Source organism: Leucopleurus acutus (genome assembly GCF_964270905.1).
Source record: "Leucopleurus acutus genome assembly, chromosome: 16".
Lineage (NCBI taxonomy): Eukaryota > Metazoa > Chordata > Mammalia > Artiodactyla > Delphinidae > Leucopleurus > Leucopleurus acutus.
Window position 1 is genome coordinate 9335227 of NC_139158.1, and position 14155 is coordinate 9349381.

At 52.0% G+C, this 14155-nt stretch overlaps 2 protein-coding genes across 2 annotated transcripts; one reads left to right on the top strand and one right to left on the bottom strand.

Moving 5' to 3' along the window:
• Positions 1-716: 716 nt before the first annotated feature.
• DNAJC30 (DnaJ heat shock protein family (Hsp40) member C30) lies at positions 717-2164 on the bottom strand. The gene has a single exon (XM_082858031.1). The coding sequence runs from the start codon at positions 2147-2149 to the stop codon at positions 1469-1471; it is 681 nt and encodes a 226-aa protein (XP_082714157.1). The 5' UTR covers positions 2150-2164; the 3' UTR covers positions 717-1468.
• Positions 2165-2322: 158 nt separating this feature from the next.
• Positions 2323-13582, top strand: BUD23 (BUD23 rRNA methyltransferase and ribosome maturation factor). The gene is made up of 12 exons (XM_082858032.1): positions 2323-2406; positions 2510-2547; positions 3899-3994; positions 4090-4172; positions 4268-4364; positions 6324-6420; positions 7653-7703; positions 8453-8538; positions 8771-8816; positions 8983-9041; positions 13060-13149; positions 13295-13582. The coding sequence occupies exons 1-12, from the start codon at positions 2359-2361 to the stop codon at positions 13347-13349; spliced, it is 846 nt and encodes a 281-aa protein (XP_082714158.1). The 5' UTR covers positions 2323-2358; the 3' UTR covers positions 13350-13582.
• Positions 13583-14155: the final 573 nt, after the last annotated feature.

The following is a 14155-nucleotide window of genomic DNA, read 5'->3' on the forward strand; positions in this document are numbered from 1 at the left end:
GCTCCACAGTACATACCTGAGTACCTACCATCTCACAGCTAAGCCACACCCCACGTGCAGTGATTCATGGTTAAGAGAACTGGATTACCACAGCTCTAGCCAAGTGACAACCCACTGCACCAATTAGGAAAAGAGGAAACAACAACCAAAAAACCCTCAGCCAGCTCTGAATAAGGACGTGCGCTTCCATCCTGTGCCTCCTGTCACTCAACAGTCCGGTCTACTCAAACTCCCCCAATTCCCACAGCTTCAAGTAGCCATGTTTCAAGGACTTGGCTTGTAGGACCTGCGATAAGCACTGCCAGCGAAACAGGAGGCTGGGCCACACTCAGGTGACTCAAAACTCCCAGTCTGTTGCTCTATTTTTGGGAAGGGAGGAGCTGCACAGTTAGCAATGGGGCTGGCTGGTCAAGGGATGACCAGGCGCCAGGCACAGTGTCCCAAGGACAAACCTGACTCTACTGGCACTATATATATATATATATATATATATATATATATATATATATATATATGTATGTATGTATGCATGTATATATATATATATATATTTTTTTTCTTTCTTTCTTTTCCCCCCCTGCTGCTGCACCATGTGGGATCTTAGTTCTCCAACCAGGGATTGAACCTGCGCCCCCTGCAGTGGAAGCATGGAGTCTTAGCCACTGGACCGCCAGGGAGACCCTGGCATCATACTTTAATCACTGAGCCTATTAGAACATGGATAATCAAGTGTGACAGACCGAAAGAGAGCAAACGATTTGCTCCTCTGCCATCACGCCCACAGAGTAACCTCTCCGAGGTCATACATTAGATAAGCATGGGAACAGGAAGGCTCATTCCTTACGCTCATGACCTTGCTTTCTTTCCCACTCACACTCACCACCAACAGAAGGCGGAGTGGGGTCTGACCACCAAAGAATGGCCAGGTTCCCACAGATCACATCCTTACCCTACACTGGGTCTCACCTGTGGCTTGGGGAACTCACAGAAAGACAAGTTTCTTATCACCCCAGAATTTTTCTTTTGGCAGTCACAATTGGTCACATTGCACGTTTCAAGGTTACAGAGGAGCCCCACGCTACACACGTGGGGCAGGAGCAGACGAGTCTTGCTCGGAGCTTTACAGGAAAGCCACAGCAAGTGTTCCAGAAATTGACAACATCTGGAAGCAGGCACCCCAGGGCCTCCAGGAAACCCCTCACTCTCGGGCTTTCGGGACTCCTCATTGGGAGCCTTTTTCTTGGGCATCAAAAAGCCTCCTTTTCTGGACCAGAAGGGTAGGGATATGCAGGTCAATGGCTAAGCTGGCCGGGTGGGGCAGGGAAAGGGAGAGCAGTTCCTTCGGACCCCAGTAGAGGTAGACAACAGCAGACAATGGAGGCAACGGGTTCAAGAAGACACGAAAGGCCGTTTTCTTGGGGGTTGGGGGGGCGGTGGCGCGGCTGCTCCCCTTCCCTCCGCTCTCCGATTAAAAACGAAAACCCATGATGATGAAAACTGTGAGCAGAACCACGAATAAAGCCGTGTCTCGGATCTCGTCCCAGCGTAAGCCTTTCTTGGCCCGGTCCTCCCGCTGCTTGCGAAGGGCCTCCCGCCGGGCCCTCAGGCGCCGCTCGCGCTCCAGCTGCTCGCCGTAGTGCGCCTGGTAGAAGGCGTCAAAGTCGAACATGGTGCGGTTGGCTCCCGACGAGGCCTGACCGCGGCCCTGGGTCCGAGACGCAGGCGGCTGGGTGCGGGGCGAGTCGGGGTCGGTGGCGGGCGTCTTGGAGGGCCGGACCCCGGGGCCGCGCAGGTCCTCGTCGCTGAGCAGGCCGCGGTCATACTTGCGACGCAGGGTGGTACTGCCCAGCACCACGTAGGCCTGGGAGATGCGCGTGAACCGCTCGGCAGCCTCGGCGCTCCCGGCGTTGCGGTCCGGGTGGTAAAGGAAGCTCTGCCGGTAGTAAGCCGCCTTGATCTGCGCCTGCGTGGCCGTGGAGGGGACGCCGAGCAGCTCATAGAGCGCCGTGCGCGAGTACGGGCCGTCGCTCCGGGAATAAGTTCTCGCTTCTAGGCCCAGGCCCAATCCCAAGTTTTGTGGAACCCCTCGGGCCTGCCACAACCTCCACAGTAATAGCCGTGACCACCTCACATCGCGCTGGGCGGCCATCTTGAATGAGTCAGGCGGGCGGTGCAAGATGAACTGGCCAATGGGAGGCGTGCGTTTTTCGCATCCTGTCGGCCCTTGTAGCCAATCGAGTAAAAGAGAAGAAGGGGAGATGGGTGGAGCATGCGTATTACGAGGCGGGCGCCAGGCCGAGGACATAAAAGCCGGACACCCGCAGCAAATCGCGCGAGTGCTGGTGCAGAGGCGTGGGGATGGCGGCACGTGGGCAGAGACCCGAGCACAGCGGGCCTCCGGAGCTGGTGAGGCCTGTGTTCCGCGGACACCCCTCTCTCCTCTTCTGGGGCCTCCGCGTCTTGATTTCTTCCTCGACTCCCCACCCTTTTTCTTTTCTTGTCCCTGCAGTTTTATGACAAGAATGAAGCCCGGAAATACGTGCGCAAGTAAGTGGAGCCTGGATGTTGCGAGGCGTCGGGGGTCGGGAACCGGCAAGTTGCCCTGGTTGCGGAGGTTGCTTGGAAAGCACGCAGAATTTGGGGGTGGGGGAAGGAAGAGACCTGAGTTGATCCCACTTTTGACACTGGAAGAGTCAATTTTAAACTTTCGAATGGGTCTCAGTAACCTTAGCATCAGAATGGGAGGGATCACGCCTACTTTCTCTCATACGACAGCTTATTTTAAGCATGTGATAAAACAGGTAGGACGCAGTGGAGATGTGTAAGGGATCAGTGCTGTTGGGGGGAAGGAAATAATATTCATGGAATGCTTACTGTACGCCGCAGTTTACATTATCTCAGTAAATCCTTAGGACAGCTGTTGGTAGAGTATCTGAATTTCGTAGAGGAGAGATTTTTGTACAATTATGAAGTTAGTTAACAGATGACGGCTAGAGCAAGGACTTCCAAACCTTTTTTTCCGATACAGTATTCTGTAAGAAAGTTCTGCAGATACCTCTTCTCTCTTTTTTGTTCAAATTGGAGTATCAGACAGAGTCAGCAAAAACCCTTTGGTCAGTTGTCATTATGTAGCAAATAGAAACTTTTTTCCAGTTGCAGAGCCCTGTGTTAGGCATTTTGAAAACTGGTACGTGTGACTCTCCCTGGATCTTGGGAAAGCCAGATACACTCTAGACCTCTTCTGTTCAATATGGTAACCAGTAGTCATCAGCCATCTATTGAAACGTATTTAATCTGATACACTTCATGTGAAGAAAATGTAGAATGCTTTATTGTTTTTTATGTTATGTATTGAAATGATGTTTTGAGTATACTGGATTAAATAAAGTGTAATATTGAATATGTTGGGTTAACTATTACTACAGTTAACTTTACATATTTAATTTCTTTTTAAACGTAGCTTCTAGAATGTCCCAAGTGGCTTGCGTTACGTTTCTCATGGACAGCACTGCTATAATTCTTATTGTGTCTTCTTCACCCTTCTATATGGGAGTAGCTACAGTGGATAATTCTTCTAGAAGACATGTATTTAAGTAATACAATGTCAAAGCCTGGTAGAGTTGAAAATACCCAATGGTTGGTCATTAGATAAATGATTTGTTAACTTCACATAAGCTCTGCAGCTACTACAGTTTTAATTTGTGTCAGAACAAAATAACACGTTGTATTACATGGACTTTTGGGGTCACTTTTAAATAGTTGTAGTCCAGTTTGTTGACCGGGAAAGGGTACCTCAGGATGATTGTTCCTTTTTCTCTTTCTTTGGCTTTTCTTGGTCTGGGTGAGGTTTTAGCCCAGAGCTCCTTTACCACTTGCTTGTGTTTCTGCCTTTTTATAGCTCACGGATGATTGATGTCCAAACCAAGATGGCTGGGCGAGCGTTGGAGCTCCTCTGTCTGCCTGAGGGTCAACCTTGTTATCTGTTGGATATTGGGTGAGATCCTGGGGCTCACTTCAGATAGTCCAGGTAGGTGGTGGGATGTCTTTGCTACTCACAGTGTTGAGTCCCCATTTGATTGTGTCTTCCAGCTGTGGTTCTGGCCTGAGTGGAGATTACCTCTCAGATGAGGGGCACTACTGGGTGGGCATTGACATCAGCCCTGCCATGCTGGGTAAGTATGTCCTAGTTAGCACTGGAGTGGACTCCCCTGCATGAGTATGGAACAGTGATGCAGATTGATTCCTCACCTACTCTTCTCCAATGTAGATGTGGCCTTGGACCGAGACACGGAGGGAGACCTGCTTCTGGGGGACATGGGTCAGGGCATCCCCTTCAAACCGGGCTCCTTTGATGGTTGTATCAGGTGAGAGTCTTCAGGTCCTGCTTTTAGTCCTGCAGGCCAGTGCTTCCCAAACCTGGCTGTGCAGCAGAATCACACAGAATACTTAAAAATACACATCCCCCAGGATTTTCAGATGTGTAAGGTCAGAGCAAGGCCCCCAAATATGTATTTTGTATTTCAAAACTACTCCTGTGATTATCTTGCACTGCCAGGTTCAGGCACCACGGTATAAGTTTCTCTGCTTTGTGTGTGGGTGTGTGTGTGGGGGGGGGTGGTCTTCTGAGCCTCTAGGAGCCATTTTGTGGGTCCCAGCAGCCATCTTGTTGACTTCTTTTCAAAGGACTTTGTAGTGGAGAGTGACCCCAATTGCTCCAATCTCTTCGGTGGCTTAGGAGTCGTTTCTGTGGCGTTAGGTCCAAGTTTTGAATGTGTACATAGTACTTTGATAACAGATCTTAGAACACTGAAATTACAGTTAGAAACGTGAAGTTGTTCTTTGTCTTCTGTGGTAAGTTCTGTTTAGTATTTGGTTTAGTGTTTTGTTGGTGGGGTGGAGGTAGGGGCTAGGGTAGGAAGTCATAGTTTAATCATTACCTGGGGGAAGACCTCCTGTGATAATAGATTGAGCTGTAGCGATACACAGTAGGAATCTGGGTGAGGAGTACAAATCTGGATTTGAAGGTTTTTTTTAGGGTATGGGATTAGCTTACATGTGGGAACAAAACAGGAGGGGAGAAAAAACATTTCAAAGATAGCAATTGCTTTTTAGTAATGATCAGGTGAGATGTTCTAAGCTGCAGAAAACCAAAGGCCAGCAATTTGGTCTTGTATGTTTCAGGAGTAAATAGTCATTTTTAGTTTGTTTTTAAGAGGAGGGGTGGTATGGCAGGCTTTTTCTTTTCAACATTTGTTACCTGCAAGAAATTGTCCAAGGTGCTATGCTGTTTGTGGAAATAAAGGTCCTTGTTTTTAAGACTCCATGGTTTTTTAGGTGCTATAAGATGTGGACCAAGTTACTAAACGTGAGGCCCAGTGTGGGGTGTGTACTAGGGAATCATGGGACCCACCAGAGTTACGAAGAGAAGTAAGAGCACAGGAAAGCAGGAGGGGCCGGGGCTGGGCCCTGAGGTTGGGAGGAATTTGGATAGTCCAGGAGAGGGTTTCAGAGTGAAGGAACAGTGTGAGCAAAAGCACATAAGTGGGTGGGGAAAGGAGTCTAATAGGTGTAGGGAGGAATGAGAAATTCTACGGAAGATGAGATTGAGTGGGGTCGGTTCCTAGAGGTTTTTAACTCCATCCCGAGAAGTTTGGGTTTTACTCAGTAGTTGATGGGGAGCTGGGGAGTGACGAGATCGGGTCTGTGTTGTAGGAGGATTATTTAAAAGAAGAGAGAAGACGCGAGAGGAGAGATAAGTTAGGTTGTCGAAGCAATGGAGGCGGTAATGAGTGCTGACCAAGGAGAGTAGTGGAGGAACGTAAAAGCTGGGAGAGGCGGTCGGACACACCAGCAGGGTTTGGGGTTCTGTAGACGTATGTGCACAGCAGTGAGGAGCGGAATGTCGGAAAGGAGGACATACTAGCTGCTTGAGGCTTTAAATCTGGGGATGGTGGAGACAGTTAGCAGGTACAGTTGAAGGAAGTGATTTAGGAGGAGAGCGAATGGCTTTGTGTAAGTCCAAAGCATATTTCCCTTGATTGGAGGAAGGGAATGAAGGGGTAGGTGGCAGGGAGAGCCTTGACCTGCTGAGTAATGCTAAACTTGAGATGTGTGCAGAAGCAAGGTTGAGGAAATGTTTCCTTGGACTGGCCACGAGAAGTTCACATTCACCTTCTGTAGACCCTTTTTGGTCCAGCGTTGTAGAATAGTGACCTGGAGTGCACCTGCACGTGCCAACAAAGAGTCGGGGGCAGGAGGGTTTCGCCTGGAGATCGAACCTTGCGTATCGCTCCCTTTCCTGACTAGGTCCCTTCCTCTTTCAGCATTTCTGCGGTGCAGTGGCTCTGTAGTGCTAACAAGAAGTCCGACATTCCTGCCAAGCGCCTGTACTGCTTCTTTTCTGCTCTTTACTCTGTTCTGGTGAGTATGAGATCTCCTTCCCACCTGGGCTGGCTGCCTGTCCCTCCCTTGCCCTGCAGATAGCATGATGAAGTGGAGGTGCCCCGTGGGAATGCCATTTAGATGGGACCACACAGGATGGCAGGACCTCATTGTTGGCTACTTTGGTCCAAGTCTTCAGCCCCCAAAAAAGGAAAGCTCAGGGGGCTGACGCTCTAGTGAAATGCAAAGACACTGATGTCAGAATCTGAGACTGATCACAACTCCTGTGTCCAGTCTGCTGAATACCAGTCAGAAGTTGGCTTGGGGGCCTGGACGCCACAGAGGGAGGACAGGGACAGCATTTCGAGGCCACACAGAGGACACCTTCTAGAGTGCTCACATCCTTCAACTCCCACCTTGCCTTCCACCTACTGCCAGTGCTCAGATGGGGAGCAGGGTGGTTATTTACCACTGAGAGAGCCTTTATTAGCTTTTTCTTGTCTTTTATTTATTTGTTTGTTGTTTATTTATTTATTTGGGCCACACCGCTCGGCTTCAGGCCCCTGCAATGAAAGCGCTCGGTCCTAAGCGCTGGACTGCTGGGGAATTCCCTATCTTGTCTTTAGAAGTGATGGTGTTGATTTCCACTGTTTACTAGGATTAGATGATAGTCTGCGATTCTAAGTCCTAAAAGTGAGTTCTTTCACTTTTTCTTTTTTTTGGATCCGGGTGTTTCTTGGTCCCCTCAGTCCCCTCACCTCACCCCTGGCTTTCTTAGAGTGGGTGGTTCTGGCACATAGCTGCGTCTTGTGCGTTACATGGTTTCTCTTCCTCTCAGGTCCTGGGGCTAACCCTGAAGTTCTGAGGGCCTTTGTGTTTGGTTTTCTCTCTGCTGAAATGCTCTTCCCTCAGACATTTAAATAGCCCAGCCGTCTACTACATTCCGGTCTCTGCTCCAGCGTCCCTCAGAGAGAGGCCTTCCTTGAGCCAGAAGTAGACTTGATAGTTGCTGTCATGCACCATCCCTTGTCCTAAGTTATTTTTCTTTTTGGCACTTAATCACTACTGTAAATCAGCTACCTCACCCACTAAAATGTGAGCTGCAGAAGTTCGGAGGCTGTCTCTTTTGTCCATGGCTGTTTCCCAGCCTTGAGAACAGTATACCTTGCACATAATGGGAACTCAATAAATATCTCGTGAATAAGGAAAGGAGGAGTGTCTGGGTCCTGACCCCATGGGATATTTGAAAGATAGCCATGTTTCTGTTGCAGGTCCATGGAGCTCGGGCTGTCCTGCAGCTGTACCCTGAGAACTCAGAGCAGGTGAACCCCTTGGCTAGTGGCGGTGCAGGGAAGGGGGAGGGACCCAGAACAGGTAAACATCATCCTGCTCCTCACCCACCTGCCCTCCTGCTGTTGGGAGGTGATGGAACAAGCAACCTTAGGCTGCTTGGTGGGAAGGGAGGGGCTGAGCTCCTGGGAGTGGTCCCCGTGGCCCCTGCTGGCACATTTTGTGACCTAATGTCCTAAGGAAGAGGGAGGGGTACCTGGGGCAAGGGGCGGGGTAGGGGGGTCTGTCTTCTCTTGACAGATAAACCATCTGATATTACTGATTTCCATAACCGAAGAAATAACTGGGGGTGGGGGAGGGACATCAACAGTTGTCTGTTCTGTGGAGTGTGACGCATGAGCAGTGAGGGGTAGGAGGTACCGACTCTGACGGACAAGTGGCGAGCTGTCCCTGACTAATAACACGAATGAGTCTGCCTCGCAGTTGGTGGCCATTCATCTCCTGAGATTTGAGTCGGGAGGTGGGTCCCTGGGCTAGAAAGTGAGAATCAGGGGGACTTGGTTGGTCTGTAATCCCCCGAGGGAGGTATCTGCCGTGGCTGGTTCTAGGCTGCACCTTCTCTGCGTGGCTTTCGGGGACTCAGAACTGGGAATAGTCTGATAAAGACCCTCACTTCTCCCAGACAAGGTCCATTCTGGGACCAGAGCGGGGCCAGGGGAGGGGGTGGGAAGCTGCTGCTCCCCCAGCCGCCCTGCCTGACTGCGCGCTCTTCTCTCCCCAGTTGGAGCTGATCACGACCCAGGCCACCAGGGCCGGCTTCACTGGTGGTGTGTTGGTGGACTATCCCAACAGCGCCAGAGCCAAGAAGTGAGTGCCGGGAGCCAGGGTGCTGCCCGTGCTGCAGGAGAGAGGGTGGCGGTGTGGCCCTCACAGGCCACTGATGCGAGCCCCAGAGCAGTGCTGAGTTGGGTCACTGGGGCCCCGGGCAGGCAAGAGGCCTGGCTGTGTCTGGATCTGTTTGTGGCAGGGAGGGGGAGGACTTGTCTTGCTCTCTGAGCCTTTCTGAGCCCAGCCCTCACTCTGCACTTTCTTGTTTCAGGTTCTACCTCTGTTTGTTTTCTGGACCTTCGACCTTTATACCAATGGTGAGGGACCTTGAGTTTGTAGGCCCATCTCTTCTGGCTTCCCTTCTTCTGGGGCCGGGCCGTCTACCTGTTAGAAGGGCTCAGGCCTGGGTGCCAGGCCTTCTGGGGCGGGGCAGGTGGGTTGAGAGATCTCCAGGGTGATCTGAGAGCACTTTGGTTCCTGCAGGCCCAGAACGAAGATAATGAGGAAGAGGAGGCCAGGGAGTCCACGTTCACGGTTGAGAGGTAAGGCTGTCGTTCAGCCCTGCCTAAGGCGCAGGCAGTTGCTGCCACCAGGTTCATTAGACACAGCAGCGAGACTCCTCCGTTTCTCTCTGCTTTCACCAAGCCTGTCAGGGTCCGGTGTGGCAGAGACACCAAGGCGGAAATAGGACCTGGGAACCCTTCAGACCTGTGCCTGCACCTGCCTCCGGCTGAGCTAGTGGAGCCCTTCCGGATGTCTGTGGGCAGCCTTCCTCTCTGCCTGCCCTCTTGCCATACCCAGCAGGCTGTCCCCTCCTCCCAAGGCTGCCTCCTTCACCTACATCCCGGACCCCATCCCCACTTGGCCCCTGTGGCTCTCGTTCCTCTCCCGCATCCTCATGTTTACCCTCCTGAGTCATCCCCATCAGCACACAAACATCCTGCGCGATTTCTCCTGTCTTCAAAAAGGGTCCTCCCTTAACCCCGTAACAGCTCCTGGCGGCCACCCTGTTCATCGGCTTCCCTTTATGACCGAACTCCTCACACTGTCTCCTCTGCCATTCTCACTCCTCTCCTCTGGCTCATGCTTGTCTCATCACAAATTGCTCTCTTTTTTTTCAGTACGCGGGCCTCTCACTGTTGTGGCCTCTCCCGTTGCGGAGCACAGGCTCCGGACGCGCAGGCTCAGCGGCCATGGCTCACGGGCCCAGCCGCTCCGCGGCATGTGAGATCTTCCCGGACCAGGGCACGAACCCGGGTCCCCTGCATCGGCAGGCAGACTCTCAACCACTGCGCCACCAGGGAAGCCCCACAGATTGCTCTCTTGATCAAGGCCACCGCCAGGCTGTCTCGCCAAACCCATGGTCACTTCCCAGTCTTTTTTCCTTCTCCATCTTCATTGTAACTTGCCTGCTCATTAGGAGCTGATGCAGCCGATCGCTCCCCTAACGCTTTCCTCACTTGGCCTCCCACCCACGGTCCCGGTTTTCTGTTAACCTCACTGGCTGTTCCTTCTTGGTCCACTCTGGGGCCCACCCTGGACCCTTTTTCTCTCTGTGCTGCTGCCTTAGACACCAGCTACAGGTTCAGAACCTCCAGGTTTCTATGCTTGGTCTCAATCCCACCTCTGCTTTCCAAACCACCTCCCCTCCTAAATATCCATACCTGGACTTCCCACGGTCTCTGGAACAAAACAGAGCTGTTGGTCTCCATCCCCGAACTTCCTCCCTCCATTCTTTCCATTCTCAGCCCTTCCTGGTTTCCTTACATTTTACTTCTAGTCACTCCATCCCTTTTCCCCACTCCTACCTGGTCTCTGTCTTTGCTGCCTAGATTACTGAAAGCTACCTCACTTGTCTCCTTACTTCTGACTGCCTCTTTGAATTCATTTGCTGTGCAGCAAGACGGAGACTTCCCTTTTTCTTTCACTTTTTTGAAATGTAAGTCATATCTTGCCATTTCTCTGTTCAGTATCTTCAGTTGAGTTCTTGTTACCTTTATTTTCCCTACCACCTTTCACTGCTCTAAATCATAAGTATTCGTTTACTTGGTATTACTTCTGTCCCCAGCTAGAATGAAAACTTGGTGGGGACTTGCACTGTATCCCTGAAACCAGAATAGTGTCTTGTTAGCAAAAGGTGTTCAATATTTGTTGAAGGAACAATTGATTATAAGGTAGTGAAGAATGAGGTGTTTCTTAGTTCTGATTAGTAGGGGTGAAAGGTTTTCAGACTCTTAAGACGTTTAAGAGGAAAAATGAGCCGAGAATGGATGAGTTAGGAAGGCCCACCTGTGGTGAAAATCATGCGTGCAGTCCTCCTGTCCACCATGGATTGATGCCCTCTGACCCATTGGCCCTCCGCAGTCATCTCCCTTAGCTTCCTCACCTGTTCCCCGTGGGGACTTGGGGGCTCTCCTAGCTGTTTCTGCTCTAAGGTGCCCATTGCTTGCTCTCAGGGAGTGGTCCCGTCTCCTGCTTCCCCTCCGTCTATCTTAGGCTCCCTCTTGTCCTCACGCTGGTGTCTACAGACGACGTGTCCTAACTGTAAACTTAGGTAAGTTGTGGGACCTGATCATCCATTTCTCGTGTTTAAAATTGGGGGGGGGGGATGTGCCACCCTCTTGGGCAGTGAGTTGAGTCGAGGGCATGTCTGTACAGGACTCAGCACAGTGCCTGGTGCGGACCTCATTTCCCTACAGGCTCTTCCTCTTGAAGTCCTCGGACTTGAGGAGGGTGGGAGGAGGCCTTTGTCTACTGTAAGGCTGATCGGGCTTCTCCCGGTGCTGTCACTTCTGTCTGATCACATTCAGGCCACTTACTGTAAATAAATAGGTAAATCAAGGAAAAGTATTTTAAACCTTTACCTGACTTATCTCTAATTTCTTCCCCCCGCCCCCCAACAACTTTGCTTGACCTATGTATTCCGTAATCCTCGTCACCCGGCCTCTACCGTACCACTCGTCAGCTGCTCTCTCCAAAGGCTCCGTCCCCTCTGGCATTTGCACTGTGGACTCCGCTCTCCTCTTGGCACCTGTGGTTGGGGTCGCTTACCGTCTTCACTGCTCCCTTTGTCTCCCCTGATGACTCTTTCCCATCGTCCCTCCCGCAGCTCACATCTTGCCCCCTGTTCACTGTGCTACCCCAGAGCTCGTCCTTCCTTAGAGACTCCTGGGGATTAGTCCTGCATCTGTTTAGTCCTGCATCTCCAGCAGCCTGCTTTGCACCTGGCACACCAGACTCCTGCCCCCTCACTGTAGGCCCTCTTAACTTTCTTTCGTGAACTGCTATCTGCACACCCCAGAGTCTAGGACATGTTGTGTTCCTCCTGTGGTAGAAAGCCTCGCTGCTTCCTGGAGGGAGAGCACGCTCCTTACTGCTTGGTGTTCACACCTCCATGAACTGGACCAGCCAGGTGGGATTCTGAGTTGGTGTTTTTTTTTAATCTGACTTTTACTATTAGGTTAGAACAGATGAGAAGTAGGAGCCGGAAGGGTGTGTCATGCAGTCCAGCTTCCACTGGTCCTCAGGCGAGGAGGACACTTACGAGGACGACTCAATCTTCAGCTGACCCTCAGAGTCTCACTTGGACCCTTCCCCTTCTTACACTCAATGACTCCAGGCAACAGGGCTCTTCTGCTCCCTAACCTTCCTCAGTCCTTTCCCTGTGCCTCATTTTCATGTATTGCTTCTTGTTTGGAATGTTGGCCCGCCTTCTGCATGAAGCAGCTTATCTCTGTGGCCCTCTCCTTTTCCCCATCACTGCCTTAGCAGCTCCTGGCCTCCCTGCTCTTGCTTTGCCTCGTGCGGACGGTCGCTACCACAGCCCAGCCGTGGACTCTTCAGGGGCAGGGCTGGTTCACAGCCACTGTAGAACGTCCACGGGCCGTGCACGCAGGTACTCAGGGAATGGTTACTCAGAGGGCAAGCAGCCTCCGTGGTGTGTTCAACGCTGAAAACAGTTGGATTCCAACTGCCAGGTGGGGATGTGGTTTGAGGGCCCAGGCTCCCCTGTTCTCAGGGCCTTTCTCCCGTAGAGCTGTGGGAGGTCCCTTTTCTCCTCAGCCAGGACTGGAGGCCAAGATCACCCCTTGAGGATCATTGTCAGGGCTGCCACGAGTGGGGCAGCCTTGTTTTCCTACCTCAGACACCTGTAGTTGCTGGGAGCCCCAACCTGGTCTGTACCAAGCGTGCTGGCCTCACAGCCAGACTAGGGCCTGCTTTCCTTGGATCGGCTCTTGTGAGCCCCAAAAGTAGCTTGGCCCCTGCCTGCCCCACAGCAGGTATGTATGTATGCCTAACCACGTGGTCAACCGCGTGGATGCCTGCGAGCGAGGGGGGGACCCCACGTCTCCTGCCTCCTCCTAAACAACCGCTCTGGCCCCAGCAGATGTCACCAGGAAGGGGGTGTCCAGAATGGGGGCTTCTGTTGTGGAAGGGGCATCTGAGGCCACCTGGCTCCGGGGAAGCTCACCACACTTGCTTGCTGGGATTAACCTGGGTGCCAGCCAGGCCACTCTGTCCTGCTCACAGGACCTGCTCACAGTTGTGTCTCCTGCACAGGGTCCCGTACAGGATGGCGAGGCGGGGAGTGGTGAGGAAGAGCCGAGAGTGGGTGCTGGAGAAGAAGGAGCGCCGCCGGCGGCAGGGCAAGTGAGTGCGGGGGGGGTGGGGGGGGGTGGGGGGGTTCTGGCCACCCAGGGCCCCGGGGGCTCACCTGCCTCAGGGGTCCCAGGGGGTCTTGTTGTTTTTCCTGAGATGCTTCTGTTCTTCCCGCCCCTGTTACTTCTTCACACAGGGAGGTCCGACCTGACACTCAGTACACCGGCCGCAAGCGCAAGCCCCGCTTCTGAGCAGGCGGCCGCGTCCAGCGGGACAGCTCGGGAACCACACAGTTGTGAGCTGTGCCACCGAGCCCAGGCACTTGCTTCTGGAGGGTTTTCTGCGTATTAAAGTGCCTACTTTATCAGCTGACAAGAATAGTGCTCTAGGAAAGTTCTAAAAAGGTTTAAAGTTCTAAAAGTATTTTCTTCACTAAAAAAAGTTCTGAGAGCATCCTATTTTGTTCTAAAAGCAGTAAACCACTTTCTGTGGAACTCCGGCTCTGGCATTTTCCAGCTCTGTGATCCTAAACCGATTTCTGAAGTTCCTCTATTGGTGGGGGCTTGATTCCCAGGTTATCAGTTAGGGTTTAAAGAACTTAATGTATGAAAGCATTCTTTTAACCTGCAAGGAACAAGGTAGATTAATTTAGGGCTGCTTATATGTGACTTAGATGAGACTATATTATGTGTAACAACACCAGGCAAAGTTGGCAAGCATGGGCAGGATGAAATGAAAGGTATCCGTGGTACCCACTGGCCTGAGGCCTCTGCCCAGTCTGGTTTCCCTTTGGTCTGAAGGCACTATCCAGCCCAGCGGCCTGGGCTGACTTTAACCCCGAGCCGCCACATCAGCTGACCAGTCCAGCACTTGGTTGCCTCTGGGGCCTGTCTTCTCTCCAATCACTAGTGGTCAGAAGGACAGGTTCGGCCCCGGGTGGGGGAACTGTCTAGCAGGGTGATGAGAGGGGATCCAGTGGTGGCTTGTGACTCCGGGAAAAGTGGGAAGAGGGGGTCGATCTGGGCCCACAGTACAGAATAGGCGTCAGGTGTTAAGC

Excerpts from the sequence above, each read along its gene's own strand:
- DNAJC30 (XM_082858031.1), bottom strand. The coding sequence starts at position 2,149 with ATGGCCGCCCAGCGCGATGTGAGGTGGTCACGGCTATTACTGTGGAGG.
- BUD23 (XM_082858032.1), top strand. The coding sequence starts at position 2,359 with ATGGCGGCACGTGGGCAGAGACCCGAGCACAGCGGGCCTCCGGAGCTG. Across the intron at positions 6,421-7,652 it reads CTGCTCTTTACTCTGTTCTG|GTCCATGGAGCTCGGGCTGT; the intron begins GTGAGTATGAGA and ends TTTCTGTTGCAG. Across the intron at positions 8,539-8,770 it reads AACAGCGCCAGAGCCAAGAA|GTTCTACCTCTGTTTGTTTT; the intron begins GTGAGTGCCGGG and ends TTCTTGTTTCAG.